The sequence below is a fragment of the Cryptomeria japonica genome, chromosome 6, assembly GCF_030272615.1.
Source record: "Cryptomeria japonica chromosome 6, Sugi_1.0, whole genome shotgun sequence".
Lineage (NCBI taxonomy): Eukaryota > Viridiplantae > Streptophyta > Pinopsida > Cupressales > Cupressaceae > Cryptomeria > Cryptomeria japonica.
Window position 1 is genome coordinate 126,084,762 of NC_081410.1, and position 22,827 is coordinate 126,107,588.

Here is a 22,827-nt window from a genome sequence, read left to right on the forward strand (position 1 = left end):
TTGATAGATGAAAAGACGACTTAAGGTTTTAACCATTTCCTTTGACCCCTTTAAAGTGTGACTTAAGGAATCAAGGCATTTCCTTGATGGGTCAAATGTGCGACTTAAGGTTTTTATGACTTCCTTTACCCCCCAAGAAGTGTGACATAAGGATTAGGGCTTAGTCATTGACCCCCAAGATCAGCGACTTAAGAAAATAATGTTTGCATGGGCCCCACGATCTGAAAGTGAAACGTTTTATTTACATTTGATATTAGCAATTGAAGTCGGCCTTAGAGTTTTTATTACTATCATCTAAATGATGTCAGTCTTGTGTTAAACTACCTCACTACTTCAAGCAGCTATAAAGATGTGTTTGATCATTTCATTTGATCAAACTAAAAACGATTTCTATTGAAGGCAGAGATTTCTTACATGCTACAGCGAATTAACCCCTTGAGCAGAGACGGTTTTGATCAAGAAGCAAAGCAAAGTCATTAGAGGAATCCAAATTGATCATCTTTATAGAAAATTTGTCTCCAGGCATAGTGATTCTAATTCTGATCAGATATTGTCAAGATCATTATTGTAAATCACATTAAATTCACTTCTGATTAAAGGCAATTTTGACTAAGGCTGAGACAAAGACATTCAAGGTATCGAACTTGATCAATCAAACATAGCGAACTGACTTCTTCCAATCAGTGATTTTGTCATTGGACAGCAACTTTGTTTCCTTAAAATATCAGCAAGCTTATCACAGCGAATTCTGGAAACAACTTTATCACCTCTATATCAGCAACTTGATGAAGTCCAGTAGTTGGTATTAAAGGCGCACTCATCTAGAAAGACAATTTTATCAAAAGGCAACCAAATTGAAGTTTCAGTCTATTTTGAAACAATTTGCAGGTCTGAAATAAGGCTCAATTGATGATTTTTACACAATATCAGACTTTGTTTAAAGACTGATCCAGCTCCTTGCTTATTGCTTCTATGAGGTTTTTGGTGTAGGAAGCTTTAATTCGTCACATTCTAATCATCTAAATGTATTTCAAGGCATAATTTATCAATTTAGATGATTATGTTCAAGTTTTGCAATCTAGGGTTTTGCATATGAGTCTAGGGTTTCAGGCAATATTGGGATTGTTAATGAATCATTAACTCTAGAGCTCAAATTCTTATCGTAGGTTATCGATTTCACTTTGCAAGCATTTATACCATATCACAAGGCTAACTTGGACAACTCTTGCAAGTAGGACATGCCTGGAGCACGACAAACTCTCATTAAGGAGGATCTAAAGGGAGATGAAATGGATTCCAAGATTGTGTCGTTTTGGAGCAATGTAGGAGATATCAACTTCGGTCAAATCAACATGAAGAAATTCCAACGACCGCTATACACCACCAAGCCTTCCAAATACTCCAAGAAGATGATCGAGAGCGGAATAGTAAAACCGGCAGGCTTCCCTCCAACAATGCAATGCAATGAGTTGATGGTTGAGTGTGCTAGGCACTATGATGAGAGCAAGAGGATTATAGTGGCACCTAATGGCAGAGAACTTGCCTACCTCTCTGAGGAAGCTATTAGTGAGGCATTCCATATACCTGAATTCAACAACATGATCTACAAGAGCAGGGATTCAGTACGAACATTCTACGATGATGATCCCAACAAATGCTTAGGCATAATCAACAAGTACAAGCTATTGAAGAGAAGACCTGGCTTATCCAAGATACCTGCCAAGCTCCACAGAATCGACTTTAAGGAGGAATTCGGTGATCTAATCACACTACTCAACCGGATCGTAGGAACCCCTCATGCATCTCCATTTGAGAATTGGATGTTCTACTTTATGGAGATCATATCAACTGGAAAGGAGAGAATCAATTGGGCAAGGATTATTAGCAAGAACATTGATATACAACTGAAGAGGCTAGAGCGAACCAAGACATTCTACATGAGCTCATATATCATATATTCACTTGCCAGAGCCCATGAATATACAAGATTAACCTATAGAACTCTAGTCGGTACAAGAGCCAGAGAATTGAGGGCATGTGAGTCATACACCCAGTTGTATTATCATGGCAAGGCACATTATAGAAGAGTGGATGATGCTTTCACTATGCACATCACAAGAACGTTGCAACGTGGTATTCATCAAAGACTATCTCCACAGGCAAAAGAGCTAATAGAGAAGTTTGGTGCTTGGTTTATCCACTTTCCCAAGTTCACCTACTGGAATACAAGGATGCTCTTGCCCGCCCTACATGCTACCAAGATATCCTACCGAGAAGTTGATATTGCTTGAGTTGGTGAGGTAGTTGGTAGCCTACAACAAAGTGCAGAAGAACAAGCACAAGACAAGGATTCCATTTTCGATCTCAGTCGGACAATCATTGGAGGTGTGCCCATCCTTGCAAGTGGTAGAGAAAGTGGATGAAGAATTGAAGTCTCTCCATCTCATTCCATACTTTTCCAACAACAGCTTTGATCCCTATGGTAGCATTAGGAGATCAAGTGGAAGACGAAATAAGCATAAGTTACAATTGGAAGATCATTTCATGATTGCTAAGGATGATCTAGATATAAGGAAAGAATGTGTTCGAGGTTACCTATCGATACCGTTAGAGAAAGCAAGGTCTTTGACATTCCTGACCAAGCACAGGACAATGAAAGGTGCCTCTTACCAATATATGAGCAAGAGAAAGATAAAGAAGTGAAAATCAATTGGATTGAGGTGGAAGTCACCAAATTAAAAGATTTTATGACGCCAGTCCTATCATACACAAGGCAATGGGTAGATGCTCAAACCCATGTATTGAAGACTTGTTGTGACATATTCACACATCACCCCATTGCAAATGGGGACCCCTACTTTTAGCTTTCTAGGGTTTGTTTTCTTGGTCTTTTAGGTTCTTGTCCATTGACCTTTTGCATTTGGAGGGTTGTCAAAGGGATTATTTAGATGGTAGGCTCTGCTTGAGCTAGGGTGAGTCAGTAGGTGGTCCAAGTCAGGGTCTCATTGAATGCCTTCCTTAGTTCAAGTTTTGCTCTTGTTGCTAGTTGTGTCTTGTTTGAGTCAGGTAGAGGCTTAAGAGGTCAAGTCAATTGAGTGATTAGGGGTTATTTAGATCATTCCTAGGGTGTTTTTTGTGTACCATCCGATCGCACTTCAAGTTGCTAAATCAAACCTTGGTTGAATGCATAATGTCCTCCTAGGTCCCATCCCTTACATCAAGGACAGAGCGAATTCGCCTTGAGAAGTCTGGAATGTCATCCTGATCCTCAAATGTCCTGAAATTTGGCTGTCTGGAATGTCATCCTGATCCTGAAATTTGACTGTCTGGAAAATTGAACAATCCTCCAAAAACTAGATTTTGCATTATAACTCTTGGAGGTCCGAAACCACTCTCAAACATCCTGACAATATATACTTAAAGTATAACTTATACTTAAATGTTATATTCCATATATGGATCCTGGCGGAGAGACTAACATGTCAAATTTCACTCCTAACCCTTCCAAAGGGTCCAAAGCAAATTTCAATTTCGCTCCTGACCCTTCCAAATGGTCCAGAGCGAATTCCCTTATGCCTCATAAACCTTGTCCTTATGGCGTAGTTGAGAGAGTATTGAGGTGTGAAACAAAGTGAACTGATGAAAGTAAGGAATTTGAGCATAATTGCAAATTTCGCTCCTGACCCTTCCAAAGGGTCCAGAGCGAAATTCTTGAAAACACCTAATTTGCTCATGATGGAGGCCAAAATATGAATTCCTAGGCATTGGTGGAGCAAAGATCAATGTATACTTACCTTGAGAAGCAATTTGGAGCAAGGAAGGGATGGAATTGTGTCTTAATCATGAATTTCACTCCTGACCCATCCAAAGGGTCCAAAGCGAAATCCTAAGATAGCCTAAATTCTTGCCAAAAACACGTTGAAATTGACATCACTTAAAGGGCTAGTTGTGAGATCATGATGGGAGAAGGTTTGAAGGTTAAGTCCAAAATTGTGAAATGTTGAAAATGAGATCTAATTGAGAAAAATAGCAAAAATCGCTCCTGACCCTTCCAAAGCGTCCAGAGTGATTTTCCTATAGGGCCTGTCCCTAGAGAGGATCCTAAGCGAATTCTATTTTGTTGACTTCTTGTTAATGATTTGAGGTAAGAAATGCTATGTTGGATAAATTTATCATGTCTACTTAATCATCTTTTGGTTTGTTTTGTAGATGGAGGAGGACTTCAATTGTTCGAGAAAAGCATTGAGAGATTTCAAGTGTTCAAGGATTTCCAAGCTATCCTCAAAGACTCCATTCTGCCACACAATGGAACCACATGATGAAAGAGAAGAATGACCTTACAAGCACTTCAAGGTGAAGTAATGCTACCAGAGAAGAAGGAATGACTTGACCGTGAGAGGGCTTCATCAAGCACATGGGAGTCAAAGGGGTACATCATTCATCGCATCAAGGATGAAGGAGGATCATCCAAAATCAGTGCAAGGGTACATTGAACAAGCAGATAGTTTCAGAAGAGTTAATCAAAGTTAGCTTCTCGACTTCATCAAATTGAGTATCAAAGAGATCAGCCAAGGCACAAATGTCAGACAAGGTGGCATCCCAGTCACCGTTCCTCCAGTCTAATAGATCCACCTCAGCATGTCTAGATTCAATGTACCTGACTCACCGGTGACGGCACAAACTTCAGTGTACCTACCTCTACTTCCTATTGGTCCACACTCATTGAATGTAATTTTCTCATTGGTTAAGGAAGTTTGTTATAACAAACCCTAATTAGAGTTTCTATCTTGTAATCCTAGCCATTGATTCTAAGTCAATCAGAGCCATCAATTTGTAAAGGGCTCTCTATATAAGGCCCTGGCTCTTCATTTGTAAAGGTTAATAGTTAGAGAATAGTCAATAGTGAATAGTCAACAGATAGAATAGCATAGCAATTAGAGTAGATTAGGAAGAGAAGGCAAGAAATTGTTGCCTTGATTGTAAATAAACTCCATTTTCATTGAAGTTATGGTGAAATGTGTCGTTTCTTTGCAATATGCATGGTCTCTTGTTGAATCTTCATTTTAGATGATAGATAATTAGATTGAATGAAGGAAGTTATTGAATGCACTCGCGTGGAATCCGCCTAGTCCAAACCACTAGCCTCTTGTTGATTGTAAGTGCGCCCAGCATGGTCAACTGGCATAGAATGAGCTTAATCTCGAGTCGTTACATGTCTATCATTCATGCATTATCTTGAACGGTGATCAATGTTTGATTGTGTACGATTTGGACATATTACAAGCATCCCTTAGAAGATTGCACTGAGTTGGTGTGGAATTGTTTAGCCTGATGGTGAGACCCAGCTAAAAGATCCCTGATGGATCTTTTAAGCTGACAGGCTATAATTTTTAATTATTTGTTTTAAAATAAATTCTTCTTGTTTATTAAATGATCTTTCAGAGAGAGACAAAAGTTGCAAAAAGGTTGTGTCTTTTGTTTTTGTTTGTATTTTTCCAGATATAGGTAAACAATGAATAACAACAACAGCAAATATTGAATAGGCTGGAAAATAATGTGCAATAATATAATATTCAGCCAATCCAGAATAGCTACAAATCATACCAGGCAAAATACATAAATGATATGCCAACAAAGTATCTACCAATCAAAATAATGTTGCCGGCTGCAAGAAAGACCATCCACGCACAATGAAAAGAGATGGCTGATGAATACCAATCAGCAATCCACATGCCAGCTAGAAGGAGGCCGTACGGCCGCTGCAGTCACATCCAGGCAGCAAAGGAACTCCCACGTGCCAAGCAATATACCCAACGTCCAAAGCCAAAGCTCTTCCAATGCTGAACTTGCACTCCAATCAAAGTCTGGAACCAAATGAAGCTGCTGAAACCTTCTATTGGGGTTTGCGTCCCAATATCCAAGCCCTAGGGTTTGCGTCCCAGTTCTTCAGAAATCGCTCCTCAAAGCAAATTCACAAATGCCAAGTTTGAAGATGTAAAAAGATAATAGAATAATGAGCCAACATCTCCTTTTATCTCCCTCTCAAAGCTACTCGAACCCTAAAGGGAGAATATGCTTTTACCTTTATTAAATAATGGCATATTCTTAATTTAAAAGGCCTTTATGTATAGGAAAACACCCCTTTCGTCAAATAACAAAACTCAAGGTGCCAGAAGGTCTCCGGATGATGAAAATAAGTTATAATAATTCAAGACCTTTCCAACGAGCTATAACACATATGCCTACCTGACCAAAAGAAGCCAAAATCCCCTTATTACTCCAATTAGCTATATAAATAGTTTTATTTAATTAAAAAGATGCTAACTTAGGAAATATTAAAAATATATCCCAAATAGCCGTATAATGCTCATCTGACTCCACAAGTCTGAAACGGAGCCTACCACCTATCTGTGACTGTTGTCGGAAATCATGGATCCTCGAGCAATCTTGTCCCTAAAATCTTGGGATGCTCCTAGAAGCTAAGAAACATACCCAAATCTCCTGAAACTAAACCCAAGGAATAGTCTCATGGTAACCCAACCCTGGGTACTGTCAAATCCTCCTAAATAGTAGGAATAGCCTCCACAAAAGAAGGAAATGCCTCCTAAAATTAAGGAACTGCTCCAAACTGGTCCACTACTGCCAGAATACCAAGTCCCAAACACTGTATAACCACACTAAGTCTCTATCCATCACTGTCAGCCTACAAGACCCCATAATAAGCTGACTCACATGTCTCTGCTAGACAGAGCTAAAGAGGGGACATGACACCAACCTAGTAGGACTCCAACTAGTCATTCATCCATCTTCTCGCATTCTAGGTCTTAGAGTAGACTTTCTGAGCCCTGTATCTTTTGATGTTTCTTTATCTTCCAACCAGTAGATAGGATTCAAGTTCTAGCAGATTAAACACTCAGGCCATCAAACGTAAGTCCCCTTGTGATTCCAGCATAATCACATCATACCACAAGAGCTTATCCACACGTAGAGACCCTACATACAAGAACCTTGGAGTTGCCTCGATTGATCCTTCGGCGAAATCTTCAGCATTCAGGGAAACTTTGTTCAAGAGAGGATAAGATACCTTGGTATTTTATTCTGTGTTCGCATGTGCATGAAAAACACATCAACAAGACCCCAAGGCATTCAATTGACATTTGAATTGATGGGAGAGGTAGAGTCTTTCGATGATGAGACAAAAAGTGAAAATCAGAGTGGAAGCACCAACCAGTCAGCCCATTCCAAAGGTTCCAAGAGGAAGGAAATTAACAAAGAAGAGCCTCCAAAGAAGAAGCGTAAGTCAAGTTCAAAAAAATCCCCTTCAGTCAGTACTTCTTTCGTGCACAAAATGGAAATGAATCAGGCAGTTGCCCAAGAAGATCACCCATCTAGAGAGAGCATTGATCATGTAGTGAATGAATCCATGGAATCTACAATTCAAAACAATGAGTAAAGGTTCAGACAAGGGAAAACAACCAGCAAATCAAGAAAAGCCAATCCCGCCTAAGCTAGTCAATAATAGGGCAGGCAGTGATGCATATACAAGCATTGAAGATGAAGATCAAGAAGTTACATCTCCGCCCTGAGAGGATCAGCAATTGAATGAAGTATTAGTAAGAGAAGAAAAATCAGCTATTCCTATGTGGCTTGGGGAGAGGTTGACAAAGGAAGTGATAGTAGAAGAGGATCCTTCCGATTTGGGCAGTTACCTAGATAGAACTCAAGAAACTAAGAAGAAGAAAGCAACCAAAATGCCAAAGATGACGAGATGGTGAAGGATCCCAAATAATCTAGATTGCCACTCCAAGAGTTGACAAGCCTAAGGATGAGATTATAGCGGAAGAGTATGACTTGGAGACTATCGATCTAGGTCCCCCCACCACTGATCAAGCATTGGAAGATATGAATGACACGGTGAAGACAGTTCGTAACATGCTTAAGCTGGAAGTAGAGAAGAATAAGAAGTTAGAGAAGGAAAACAGTGTATTGAGAAGTCATCTTCAACAACTAAAGATATCACTGAGGCAGCATGATCCTTCGGCTATGCCACCACCATTGCCTCCTCCAGACGCAATTGATGATTTTGAAAAGATGAAATCTTCGGCACAACTAATGGACACTTGGATCACCAAAACATTCAAAAGGGTGAATGCATTCATAGGGGTGTTAATAAGAATATTTGATAGAGCTATGGCAATCCTTGAAAGAACTCAAGCACTCAGGGTAGCATATGATACCTTCATCTACACCAGGGATTTCACCATACCCATATTGCAAGTCATGAAGAAGACATCGAAACAAACATTGGTGAGCGAAGGTATATTGAAAGGTAGGCAATCGCCCGATTTCCTACAGTGGTGTAATTTGCTTCGCATGAGGAGGCTCATATTTGAAGACACCAGTGGTGGATGCACCCAAGTTGATCAGGCAATTAATTTGATACATGACGAGATCTTGGAAGTGGCCAAGATCATTCTTAAGAAGAAGAAGAATGAAGGGATTGATATTGTTGCTGAAGAGCTAGTTGAGAGAGTGAAGACTATCTTCTTTGGAACAGATGGATCACCTTCTAAGAAGCGGCTAGACAATATTCACTCATTCACCATAATTGCTAGCAAGACGAGAGATTTCAGGTCGGATTGGGAGACAACCTTTGTCTCAAGCTTGGATGAGGTCAGTTACTTGGAAGAACAATTGAAGAACCTGCCTATGGTTCCAGTAGCTAAGATTGAATCATTGACGTCCAGATTTGTTGAATTTGCAAGAAGAGAAAAGGATAAGGGCAACAAGATTCTAGAAAATAATTTGTTATGATCCTATGTGGCGTCAAATTTTCCTATTGGAGGATTTTCCTCATATCTTGTGCCAAATGGATGTCATATTCCCATTGGCTGATATTTAATATTTTGTAATAATTAGGTATTTTGGTTGTAACAAACCCTAATTAGGGTTTAGGTGGCAAAATATGGGCCCTTGATTCTAGTTTAATCTTGGCCATTCATTGTAATTGAGATATCTATATAAGCTCAAATCGTTTCATTTTATAAAGATCGATTAGAAGAGTTTTGAAGAATTGTTGCTCGATGCTACAAAAATTAAGAAAGTCATTGAAGTATTGGTGACTTATTGAGTTTTGAAGCATTTGCTTGTCTCTTCATTATTTTATGAGAAAAGTCAATATTGAAAAGACAAAAAAAATTAGAATAGAATTTGTTTTAAGTGATTTAGATGAATGAAAGATGCATGTGCATGATTAAAAGTGACGCTCGTTGTTCATACTACTAGTACTCCATTGATGGTGAAGTATCTTGCATAGTCAATTGAACTTACCTTAGCCAAAGCTTAACTTCAATTACTATTCCATCATTGATATGCTTCATCTTGAAGGTGTCTATGTTTGTCATAGCGATTTGAAAATCACCAAGCTATACCTAGAAGATTGCACTAGAGTTGTGGAGATGTTTACAACATGTCAAAGAAAAGCTTAGTTAAGCTCACTTGAAATTTCCCATTGTCTTGCATTCGTAGCATTACCGTAGCATCCCTAAACCTTCTTTTTTATTTTTTTTATCAAAGACCAATAGTAGTAGAAGAGACGATATTGCAACATCATTCGAAGAACGTCATTCCATTGAACTTGAATTGAATCTAAAGAACAACTACGTAAGTCCCCTCACAGGTACAACAAAAGACATTATATCATTGAAGCTATCCAACATGTCAAGACCTGACATTGAGAGCCTTGGAGTCATCTCAAGTGATCCTTTTTGCTAATCTTCAACATTTGAGAAGTCTTTGTTCAAGAAAGGATAGAGTTTTCAATACTTTATTCTGTGTGTGATTGTGCATATAAACACCATCAACACAATCTTAGGGTTGTGATCCATGGTAGAGTTAAATCTTCTACTTGTGTCACTATGCATTGTGAATTGGTGTGCATGTTAAGTATGTCGTCACAGGTTATGACACCTTGAGCATGTAGTTGTGTTGTGTGACTTACTTCATGCCACTTTTGTATTGTGAAAAAAAATTTCAATCATCTTTTGTCCACTAATGTCCTAGGGTAAAAGTTGGAGCATTACACCATGCATGATGTTGAATTATACCATTTTGATGATAAATGCTTTGTGGTTGCAGCTATTGATTTGTGACTTGTAAAAGATATATTTGACCCCTTGTGACTCGTTAGTTGTTACAATCTAAGAGTTTCTATCAAATAGTACATGCCTTTTGTAATGTCCCCTACTTGTTATAGGCTTGTTAGCAATGATTTTCCTATTTTAATACATTTATAACTTGAATTAAACTGATTAATGAGGAAACAACTACTATCTAATGTCTTTAATTAAATTTTTTTTTAATGAATATATGAAACAAATTATGATTTTAACCCTATCATACGAATTATAGCTACTATTTCTGAATACTAACAGTAGTGTATAAATTAAAAGTAAAGACTGCAACTTACCTTGTATTGGAAGAATGTAGCCTTGGGAGAACAACTTGCACCCAAGAAAGCAAACACCTACATATATATTCCATTATTATAATTAGATCTAATCTATTCAAGCAGATAGAGTTGGGTAGTTGGAACATGAGAAGGGTTATGCAGGTCCGATGTCTATCAAGCCCAAGGAATGGTTGCTTCTATCCTCCTTACCACACTTGACAGCCCATGTGGCTTGCCCTTCAAGTCCATTACCCATACAGGACTTACCTTGTGGGTTTGGCATAGAGAGTGCAATCGGGCTCCTTGTCTCCAAGGGTCCTTATGACCACTTGTGAGACCCTCATCCCTCACAAGATGCACAAACAAGTCTTATTCATTACATATGAAATGAAAGTGCATTAATAAACCAATCGCTATGTCAACAACAGTTACAGTCTAATATGATTCATATTACAGACTTGTTTCCTTATGGCTAATTCATATTCTAGTAGATTAACAGTGATACCGTTCAATAGGATTTACATTTAAATTATTATGTCTTCATTTAACCGCATATTGCTCAGTAAATATGGATGCCAAGGGTGGCATCTTCGAAGGAAGAGTCACCTTGCTCCCTCTCTAAGGAAACGATTCCCTCAAATAATAATCAGCGCCTTAAGCCACAAGGTATTTATCTTGTGATCATTATGCTAAACAATAAATAGGTATTATGATTAATGTTGGTATGAATGATTGATTTGTATCTAACCATCATCTTCTCAAGTCAACATCTTCTCTATTAACCGATTCCTATAATAAAATTATATCTCTTGATTGATCAATATCTCGGTGCTGTCATTAATATAGGTTTAATTTGATATGTGTGATCATTAAATCTAAATTGATGTTGATCGCCACTTTTACCAAAAACAAAAAGTGTTTTTGATCACTAACTGGAAGATAGCCTACTCCATTGGTGAGCGGTTCTTGGAGACTTGTTATTATGATTCCTCGTTGGTATTTTCTTATGTTAGGTATTATTAGTCATGTTGGGTGAACAATATCATTTGTGCATCAATAATCCATATCGTATCTCTGATTCCAATCACCTCCTTAACAATGATAATCGTGGCTCTTGCTCATTGCTTCATATAGAGCATTTTATTGTAATTCCTTTCATCGACTATGATATTATTTAGTGGCTCGATACTACGATCGCTAGTATTGATTATTCATTGTTGGATCGGTGACACTATAATATTAATTCATGATACTTGCAATAGATTCTATTGGGAGTGTGTAACCTCCACGTGGATTATCCTTGTGGAGGCTGCCTTTATCATTACCTCCTACATGCTTACATTCGAACAAGATTACGTATGAATGCTTGCTCGCTTCCTTCGTTTGATCGGCGCATCAAGAGAATAAGGTATTCATCCTTGGATTGCTGATAATTATAAGTCTTGTCACCTTCAACTATGTAGAGATTGGCTGCTTAACATATCCAAGTTCTTCATGTTATTCTAGTTCATTATTGCGATACTATATTGGTTGTCTTATTTCCAAATTCCTCTCCATAGGAGACTTCCGAATTTGGGTGGTCTCCCAGAGCTAACTTTTGGATGGGAATTTCAATCAGAGGTCATGACACCTTTTCTCTTGGGAGCATATTAGGGTTTTAGTGAGCTTAAGAGGTGTTTTGTGCACACCATTAGAAATTGCTAGAAGACCTTTTACAATCATGGAAACTTCACATTCTGCTGGTAATGCCTATTTCTCATTGACTTCATGAGATATATATTTTGCTTATTAGATGTCATTAAAATATTCATTTTCTGTTAAGGGATCCATACCTTCAATTTGCATAGTGGATTCCTTTTGTTCTTGCTCAATGGTCTGCTCCTTCTCATTGTCTTGTAGCTTTGATTTCGGCTCCTACTCAACGATTTCTTACTGGCAATTTCTTGTGATTTTGATTATAGCCTTTCTTCTTTCTTTATCAACTCTTTTCGTCTTTCTCTTCTACTCTCCTATTCTTTCATTATTACCTTTAAGATTTTTTTGAAATTGTTTACTTACATCTTGCATTTGCTTAACCAAACCAATAAAATGTTCTATAGATTTTTCTCTCTAATTTTTCGTCATGATTCACAGGCTGACAAGATCAAGGCTCTAATACCACTGTAATGCTTTTTAAGCAATTTAAGAACCCTACAATTTTTAAGGTTCCTACCTATGCAAGGGTCGAGAACTTTTGGAATGTGGCAGCAGGATATTTGCCCATATTAATTACAACATCAGGCTGGTTACTTATCATTTAGCATAGAATTCTTCTCATTATGAAATGTCCGAATTTATTGATGCAAACAGCAATGTATTGAATCTGCTATTGCAAATTACCATTGAACATTGAGAATATCATCATAAACAACATTCAGAATCAAATAGCAGTGCTGTATTTGATAAAAATGCAAGAACCCATATGTTGATACAATTTTTTATGCCCTACAATACCTGTCATTGTGATAAGTATTTATAACAACAGATTGTATTGGCATATAGGTTCTTGCATTTTTAATGTTTTAACAAATATGGCACTGATATTTGATTGTGAATGTTATTTCTAATAATATTCTCAATGTCCAATGGTAATTGGTTAGTAGAAAATTTGATGCCTTGTTGTTTGACTTTGTATTAGTAAATTCAAACATTTCATAATGAACAGAATTCTGTGTGAAAGGATAACTAACTAGCTTGCTGGTGTAATTACATGGGTAAATATTCTACTAACTGTCACATTCCAAAAGTTCCTGACCCTTGCATAGATAAGAACCTCAAAAAATTGCAAGGTTCTTAAAATACTAAAAAGGGACATTACAAATTAAAGTACACACTCCATCATCCACTTGGTAAAGCGCAACCAATTGAAATCAAAACAGGAAGAGGAGTTATTGTACATAAATTCCAACTTGCACCTTCTTTTGCATAGACAAAATGACTAGAAAGAACAATGAAGCTACAGTCTGTAGAGCTAGAGCATACTGATTTGGATCCTTTGCTTCCCAACATTCTTAATTTTTGGAGTCAACTAGCCAGCAACATACTTTTAGTGCAAGTATTAGTGGCACTGATTGTGGTTCTTCTAATCTACCAACGTCATCTTACATCAATAATGATGATGATGATCTTTTTGGAGACCCATATGATGCTTTTTGCTGATTTTATTGTTTTAGTATTGAGCAATGAAAATTTATCCGTATCATGACATTTGAGTTTGACAAATTGACATTGAAGTAACATTTTTTATTTTTATGGTGGTTTTGTTTATAATATGATGCTCTATGTTAGTTTGAAATTAATTCCTATTTTAGCTGCGAAAATGCATATATTTATGATTTTTATGTGTTTTCCAACTTTTTTGTATAGACAAACCCAAGCCCAAAAAAAATGTGATACTAACATAACTTAAACCCCCAGGCCCAAGCCAATAACTTAGTATGAAAAGTATCCATCTTGTCTTCGTCAATCCAAGAAAATCTTATATACAAGTATATAATTTTGTTGGCAGACATTTTTCATTTCCTGAAACAATATATACACTTAATATTTAGGGAAAAGAAGAATTATTGTGTCCATTTGTATTTTAGGCTAAAAAGTTATTTAGGCACATTTGTTATAAAAAATCAGCATAGCTTTGTCTCTGTAGGAAAAGCTTATGATAATTTTTTTCCTACCCAATCTTGTTGAATCCTCTCATGATCTCATCAATATAAGGATAATACTGTCCTAAATGATGCTGCCATGTGCCAATTTGACATTAATCGAGCCATGCACTATTTTTTTCGCAGCTTTTCAAGCAAGATTATAAATTTTCTTACAACTAATGCACCAAAACTTGAATAAGTACTTAGACCTAAATATACTAGATCATTATATTGTATGATAAATATTCCCCCTGATAGCATTAATTGTACTTGTAATGCATGCTTTTTTTTGGAATTCCAGAATTCAGTAATATATAAATGAGAGTATATAGTTTAAAATCTTTAGTAAATATATAAACCATTCCATATATGTGTGTGCGTGCATTTGTGTGCATGTGTGTACTGACACAAGCACCAAAAAAGTAAGTTTTTGATTTTGTATTTTTTAACACTAGAAATTGTAATTTCATGTGAGACAAGAAGACATTGTTGGAAGAAAATTCAATATGAGAGTAACTAGCCTCCTTTGTGGTGTTTCAAATTTGTTGAACCGTGAGAAAAGAAAAACTGGAGAGGAGGAAAGACCCACCTGTTCATGTTTGTAGCTTTTGGATTTAGTAGATGTGACAACGATTTCTTCCTGGAAAAATGCCATGTCAATGGCACTGGCCTCCTTTTTGATATTACCAAATCCGTTGGACCATGCACCTGTAAAAATACAAGATCGGAGTAATAATCAAATATGTTTACTGTGGCTGTTAGCATGACAACATATTTAGAGACACTATTTGTGAAGAAAACACTGTATTCTATTTACAGTTGCTTTTGTTTTACTTTTATGTAACATGAGTGTTGCTAACAAGAGAGAGTGCAGACAACGGAGGAAACAGAAGCTGTCTGTTATTTTATAGCAAAGAAAAAACACAGAACAGGTTGCTAATGAAGTTGAGGATGAAGAATATTATATGGCAAGCAATAAGAATCGGTTTACCAGGGTGCAGGCCAATATATTATGAATCCTTATTCTTTTGAGGTAGAATATTGTTACAGAAAAAGGCCCTAGTCCAGAATGACAAAAAGGTAGAAAAAGTAGAAGATATGCATTCTGGAACACAAATATGAGATGCTGAAGTTCCATCCCATTGTGAAAGGGGCATTGTATAATCAGAACTTCAGTACAACCACAACATAAAAGTCATGGTAATCTAGGTAGGGATCTGTTTCTACACTTCTTATTTTATTATGTTCAAAATATAGAAGTATCACAATTTTATTAAAGTTTGGCACAATTGTATGCTCTTCAGAAGACTGTATCAGCTAAAAGTATATAGTTTTATATATATGCATTAATGGTAAATGTGCTTGTAGAAAAAAAAATCTGTGACAAGAAACACACGTACATCAATCTCTAAACTCCCCGAGATATTATTTGAAATATTTTAATGTGAATATAATCTATTTTCCCTGTCCCCTAAAAAAGGGAACATAAAAGTCATCCATGCGCAGTACCATAAATTAAATATAGGCATTCACAATGTCTGCACATATTCAGCCAACACAATCACAGTTTTAAAAATTAATACATTTTCCAGAAGTTTATATTTACAGCTGTTTAGACATACAATGCTCACTAGACACATTAAACTCAATACATGGAAGGAATAATGAAAAAGTTACCAAGAACCATAGTTTTATCCATATATAAATCAATGTCCTCAAGGAATGATAAAAAGGTATAAAATCCAACATGGCTTGGATGAAAAAAAATTGTATTTCCGGTTACAAAATCAGAATTCAAATTACAGCTCTTATACTAATTGATATTTAATTGACAGAATGATTCATAAATAACCTTTTATCTTCCACTGCCCAAACATCAAATATTTATATATTGAATGACAAAATAAATTTGCTGTTAAAGCATGGAAGTACAATATACCTGTCCAATCCATCCTGCTAGCTCTTCAGGATTTGAAATTGTTGCAGAAAGGCAGATTAGTTGCACTTCCTTTGGACAGTAAATAACCTACTTTTATGCAAATACAGTTTCTGAATCAGTATTTTCCGCCTTCAATCTTATTATTTTCATATCAAAACCAAGAAACAAGAATCGTAACAACGAGACACCTATGCCTTAAGAACATGGTTTCAGTGGAAGCATGGATAACAATAATAAACTAGTACCACATTTTAGAATGAAAAGTACACGAGCCAAAATAGAAGGGAAAGCATAGCACTAGCCTATTCAATGAAATAAACAAGAAAAGTTCTAAGTGAATATGCATACCGTCTCCTCCCAAACAGTTCCTCGAGAGATGTCACTCAAATAATGGACTTCATCTAAAACAATGAAATCCACTTGCTCTAATCCACTTCCCTCAGAAACTGTGTTGACACTGCCCCAAGAGAGAAGAAATTTTTACATCATTTATTTCTTCAAATATGTTCAGATATATGCCATTTTCTTCCACCTATTTCTTAATATACCTTTTATAAAAGAAATTCCCTGCTAGAGATAAGTGGGAAAACTGAGAGGCATATCAATGAAGGCAATCTGTAAGTTCTAAGCCACAATCATATTCAGAATAAAAATCACACAGACAAAAGATTAAATGAATCACAAAATCAAAAAGGAATCATTCACCTCAACTGTTTTGCAGCCAGTTGAAAACTAAAATACTGGATTGGGTACAGATAATGGAACTCGGTACAGCGGTATGGTAAATATATAGATAGATAGATAGGTTCAAAATTATAAATTATAAGAACAGTGATACTCATAATTGTCAATAAATAGAATATTTATATACCTCATATTCATAATTTGCAAAAATGAATATACTGAAGTCTCAAAATGTCATTACACAATGAAAATTCAAAATTACAATCAATATTTAGTAGTCTTCATATTGTTCCTCATCAAAAGCATCAAGGTATACCTGCTATCCACAATCACCAAAAACATGGTTACTTGGTTTTGCTTGATTAGGAGATCCATGCTCTCTTATCCTTTCCAATATACTTCATATTAACTGACTGCACCCTTTCAGATTTCCATTTATCATCTATATAGGTATTTGACAAAAAAGCCATTGTTGGTGTCTAGCCATAAGGCCGAGAGAATGGCTTTTAATCCATTATTATGTTACCAAACAATGGATAGCTAAGATAACAAGGGTGGAAATAATTTCTGTAATAAGTCATGTACATAATTAGAGATGGAATTTTTTTCTATGTTCTTAGATAGAGGTGAGCTGATAAACAGAGGTAAAGATTTATCTTATAATTGGAAACTTTTAATTGAGAGGCTTTATAGAGTCTTGCAACTAAAATCTACAGGACAGAAAACAGAAATTATGCAGGGGTCCTTCTAGGTACGTCCAGGCAGTACCCTGGGCGTATCCAGGGCCAAACCCACACTGGACCAATACCAGAGCCAGAACCACACGGATACATGGGTCAAAATAGAAGGACCTGATAACGTGAGTTGAAAAGAATTTTTATCTTATTGTGATTTACAAAAAACGAAATCAAGTTCCATGTAAGTGATTACAGTTGGCTCACTTGTCCAGATATATAACTTTTCTGAACCCAGATGTATGAGCCTTGACCTTTTTTCCCTTGCTAACAGCAAATATTGTAAGTTTGCAACATCTCAAAATACAACAATGAACAAATAATGTCTTTACAGAGTTGTGTTGTAACTTTTCACTATCTGATGGATGACTAGCCATTCAGGCATGTGCTACGCTCCAAGTCCTACAAAGCATATCTTATATGTTGAGGTAGGAGCTCAATGAGAAACTTTAGCTAACCTTCCTTTCATAGGGAGGAGAGGCTATTTCCTAAAGAGCTCCATAACATTTCATTATTTTTGGTAATACGATGGTTACGTATACCAAAACCAGAACCAATTTCTATTTATAAAGCAAAAAAGGCTCTAAATAAATGTTTCTTGTTAAGTGTAATATCCCATTATGTAAATTCTTAGAAATTAGGGACGATTATCTCACAAATCAATTGCAAGGGACTTCTTTCTATAAAAATCTTATCAGACACAAATTCCTTAATGAATCTTATGAGGATGATAATTACAATCTGCTATATAGTTATATCTGATTATACAATTGATATCAATATGATGTTCAAGTATTATTTGATGTGATGATAATCTTGATATACGAATCTGCAATGCGTAACCTTCAATGATTGAGATGCCATCTCTAATATTTCTTTGAAGATTATGCAATGGAAATCTAATCTGTATGTTACTCTGATCTGCAATTAGGGAGCTATCTCTGCTATTCCTGATATGACAATGTGCAATATGGTGTGAGCCTTCTCCTTGTTGCTTGTAGCAATAATGCTATAATGCTGATTTCTGATTTTGTTATAAATATATGCAAGTGTAATGGCACTGTTCCACATTTCTGACTTTGAATATATGCAACCTGAATTTAAGGCAATAAGGCTATTGCTCCAAGAGTGAACCAAGATTGGATGTAGATGCAAATAAAAGACAATTCCATGATGATCTGGAAATGAGTATCGTTCCACCTTAAATATCAAAATGTGAGTGTGAAAGAATGTCTCTTCACCACGACCTTAATATGAACTCTTCATTGCACTCTTTGAGGGAGTAACTAATCATCTTGACTTAACTAATGATCAATTTGTTAAGTGTTTTAATGAATTCTTTATATCGTTGATTACAATCGTCCCCTTTGGCAGCATAATTGATATTGGTTTGGGTCGAATTGATATTTAGTCTTCCTCACATGAATTATCATAATTGTGCTCAACATACAGTCTGCTTCTTCTGTCACTGTCTCTTGGCACAGTGGGATCATCACTACAAACATGACGACACCAATATGTTTTGCTAATTGCCTTTGTACTTCCTTGGAGACTATATGGCCAATATAATATAGTAGATGGATAATGCATCAATTATAGTGATCATTCTTCCTTAATATAAGAGTTCTCATTGCTTAATGAAATCATGAATATTTTCTAAGATATATAATAGTTGAATATGAAAGAAACTATCTTAATCACTGTACACTTATGGATTACTGAGTGCAAATTCTATCATATAATCACTGTCTCTTCTTCATTGTCATAAGTCCATTCAGTGTTCCTTATTCATAAAGATAATACAAGGAGCTTTACTCTCCATCTAACTGTTTGTAATATATCAAACCACTTGATGACGACTGATAAATATTCCTATCCTTGTTATATACAATTTGCTTACTTAGAAGATATCCCAGGTCTGCCACACCTAAACCATTTTTGGATGGGGCCATTACAGTCTCCCCTCCTTGAAAATGCTTGCCCACAAGCATTCTTAAGCTGTCAAGTTGATGTTGGGATCCCAATTAAGTCAGTAGAAATTCTCAATGCATTCTCCTTGCTTGAACTCACAAAGTCTGTTAAACTTGATTACATTATAAAGTAATCTATCCATCATATAAATTTTGAGCTCCCAAGGTTGGTTACACCATCTTTCCAAATAATGTCCTTTGATGATCCCAAATCTTAATATCGTTAGCTTACCAAAACTATCATATTCCATCTCATTCTCAACAATGGTAGAATCCCACATAAAACCGAGTTTCCAAATCAGTCTTGGAACGGAATCATCACGCTGATGTTGCACCACTCTGATTCCAATAATCCGAATCTGTAATTGCCTCTTTTGGAATCTTAAGAAATGTTCGTTGTGTATCTTCCAACCATAATAGATGTCATGATTAGTCTTATTCTTGATTAATGAAAAGACTTGGTTCAACCATAGAGTCAACATCTCGACACATTTCTTTGATACGTCAAAAGGAAATTCCCAGTTGCTCCAACTTATTGTAATTACAAGTGACCTATAGTATTGGTAAGAATCATCGTTCACTGTGATGGAGGTGAAATTCTGAATTGTACTTACAGAAACTTTTATCATTAACCTCCATGATATTAGAGATGGTTCAATAGCCACTTGACCACCAATTGCTGTTATCTTTATCAGAAAACAATAGTAGTAATAACTATTTATTTAAGAAATCTACTGGAAGTGTTGCTTCTCCTTTCTACCAAACTCCAAAATCATCATTAGATCTTTGATCAAAAGAAAAAATCTTCTTTATTTAACTTGATCCAAACTGCAATCATATTACTGATAGGAGTTGCACCGGGGTCCCAAGTTTTGTGTTCATCTTTAATTTTATATGAATCCAAAATAGCTTCTCATTCAATTCAAAAAGTAGGTTGTCATTAGTTTTATCCACTTCAATTTCAAACAAGGGATTATTAGCATGCTGAAACTTATCCTTGTTCACTATCTTTGGTATCTCATCTCTCCATACCTTCACATTTCTTCGTTTATCTTCCTCAAGGTAATCAGATTGGACACATGACGTAATTTCTGGGTCATTGCTATTAGAAATGTTATCTTTCTCATCCTTGATCATTGGTTTGTTAGGGACTGCCATGTGCTCTTCAAGAGGTGAAAGGGAATCTTGGGTGACATCCTCATCACTAAGCAATTCCACAAAGTCTGAATTATGATCCTTAGATTCTATTACAATCATGTCATCTTCAATGCATGATCCTTGAGAAGGCATAACATCGATCCTACAATCCTTATGAACCCATGTACTTGGTTCAGTTGTGATAAAGGAAACACATGAAGAGTCAACTGCTTCTATCTCTTTTAAGGTGTCGAAAACTATTTCCTCTTTCTTCTTGTATCTTTAGCTCCTTGGAATGCTTAGAGATTATTTTCCGTTTTTCTGCTTCTTGCCATGCTTGATGATTTGGATTAACCTTTTCTAGGACTTCATGATTGGTAGTTGTCAAATACTTTACACCTTCCTTTGGTGTAACAACCCTCAAAGCTTCGAAGGACATTTGTTGTGAGGAGTGTATGTCTGAAAATCTTGATGCAATTTCTGGATCACAAACATTCATCCTCTGTTCATTGAAGTGCTCAAGCTTTCCACTTCTTCTCCTTGGGTCAAGGTGATGATCTCTATCTCTTTTAGGCAAGTACTTAATCCTTAGATCTACGTAGTCACTTAAAAGCATATCATTTTGTAATCCTCCCTTAATCCAATCTTGTTGAAATTGATCTTTTAGATCAAGTGTGGGTTTATGGCCTTCTCGGTGGTCTTCTTTAGATGGGAATGTTGTTACTATTGGCCTTGAACTTCTTGTAGACATATGTCTAGTTGGAGTTTGAATGTTGATGAATTGATTTCCGTTACCTCCTTTGTTGTCATTATTGTTTACTTGTGTTAGCATGCTCAACAATTTAGTTAGTCTCTCTTGAGTGCTTCTATATTGTGCCATGGATGGATTCATTTTATCATTGAGTTTGTACCAACCCTTGAATTATCCTCATTTTCTACAAATCTGAAACGTTTCCCCAACAAGCTGAGGTTCATTCGCTCTCATAACACTTGTAATATCCCCTTAATGAATCTTATGAGGATGATAATTATGATCTGCTATAGAGTTATATCTGATTATACAATTTATATCAATATGATGTTCAAGTATTATTTGATGTGATTACAATCTTAATATATGAATCTGCAATGTATAACCTTGAATGATTAAGACGGAGTTTCTTGCTGTCTCTAATATTTCTTTGAAGATTTAGCAATGGAAATCTGATCTGTATGTTACTCCAATCTGCAATTAGGGAGTTATCTCTGCTATTCCTGATATGGCTGAAAAGCATACAGAAAAATACTGAGGAAGGGCGGGCGGGGTGAATCAGTATTTTAAACTTCTAAAAACAAGAAACCACATAAAGCATAGAGAGAGCAAACATCAAGATACAAACACCAAATTTCACGTGGAAAACCCTTTCAGGTAAAAAACCACGGAATACAATAGCTTTCATTAACAAAATGGGCACCAACCCAAATTACACAAGTGTGCACCTACTCACTGAGAGCACCAAGTCTACTTGAACCACCAACTTCTTTCAGCTGAAGCACCAACTTCAGTTAGATCACAAACTCAAATGCAAAACTCAAAAATATTTTTCAGAACATACTGACCACTTCACAAAACACCATCCAAGAAATACACGGCACCCCTCCTTTTACAGCAGTTAAGGTATCAATAAATATAAGCTTGCAGCAGACCGAACCAGAAGCATAATTTTTAAGGCTTGCAATAGACCAAACCAACGATATTTTTTTTTACTTCCTCATATTCTCATGAGGCATATATATCAAGTTGCACATAACATGAGTATTCCCAACTCTCAAGAGAATCACCCATGCCTCTAAAGCATCACATAAAAAGTCACTTCAACTAAGCTGTAATAATTTATATTTTTTGTATTTTGAAGCCAGACCCCACCCAAACAGATGTAGTCACCCCAAAAAAATTCTCCTTCTCAAAAATTCGATTCAATCCATATAAAATTGACCTACCTATTAATAGGAAAGAATGGCTGTAAAATATTGGAAATATGTTGCAAAACTATCAGAAATGAGCCGCCTGTTGTGACCTAATTCACACATCGCCCCATCACAAATGGGGACCCCCCCCTTTTTTTTTGCTTTTTAGGGTTTTTTTTGTCTTAGCTCTGCATATTCATAAATCTTCATTTTGAGAGAGTTTAAGAGTAGAGTTTTAAGGTCATCCTGAGTCAAATTGAGAAATCTCGCTCGGAATTGCATT

The 22,827-nt window shown here is 36.2% G+C and overlaps 1 protein-coding gene across 1 annotated transcript in view; it reads right to left on the minus strand.

Moving 5' to 3' along the window:
* The window catches only part of LOC131040442 (DExH-box ATP-dependent RNA helicase DExH15 chloroplastic), a 214,516-nt gene that overhangs the window by 155,353 nt on the left and 36,336 nt on the right, over positions 1–22,827 (minus strand). The window contains exons 3-5 of the mRNA XM_057973365.2: positions 16,421–16,529; positions 16,073–16,159; positions 14,723–14,841 (exon numbers count right to left, since the gene is read on the minus strand). Coding sequence (XP_057829348.2) covers positions 14,723–14,841; positions 16,073–16,159; positions 16,421–16,529 — 315 coding nt within the window. The remainder of the gene's footprint in view (positions 1–14,722; positions 14,842–16,072; positions 16,160–16,420; positions 16,530–22,827) is intronic.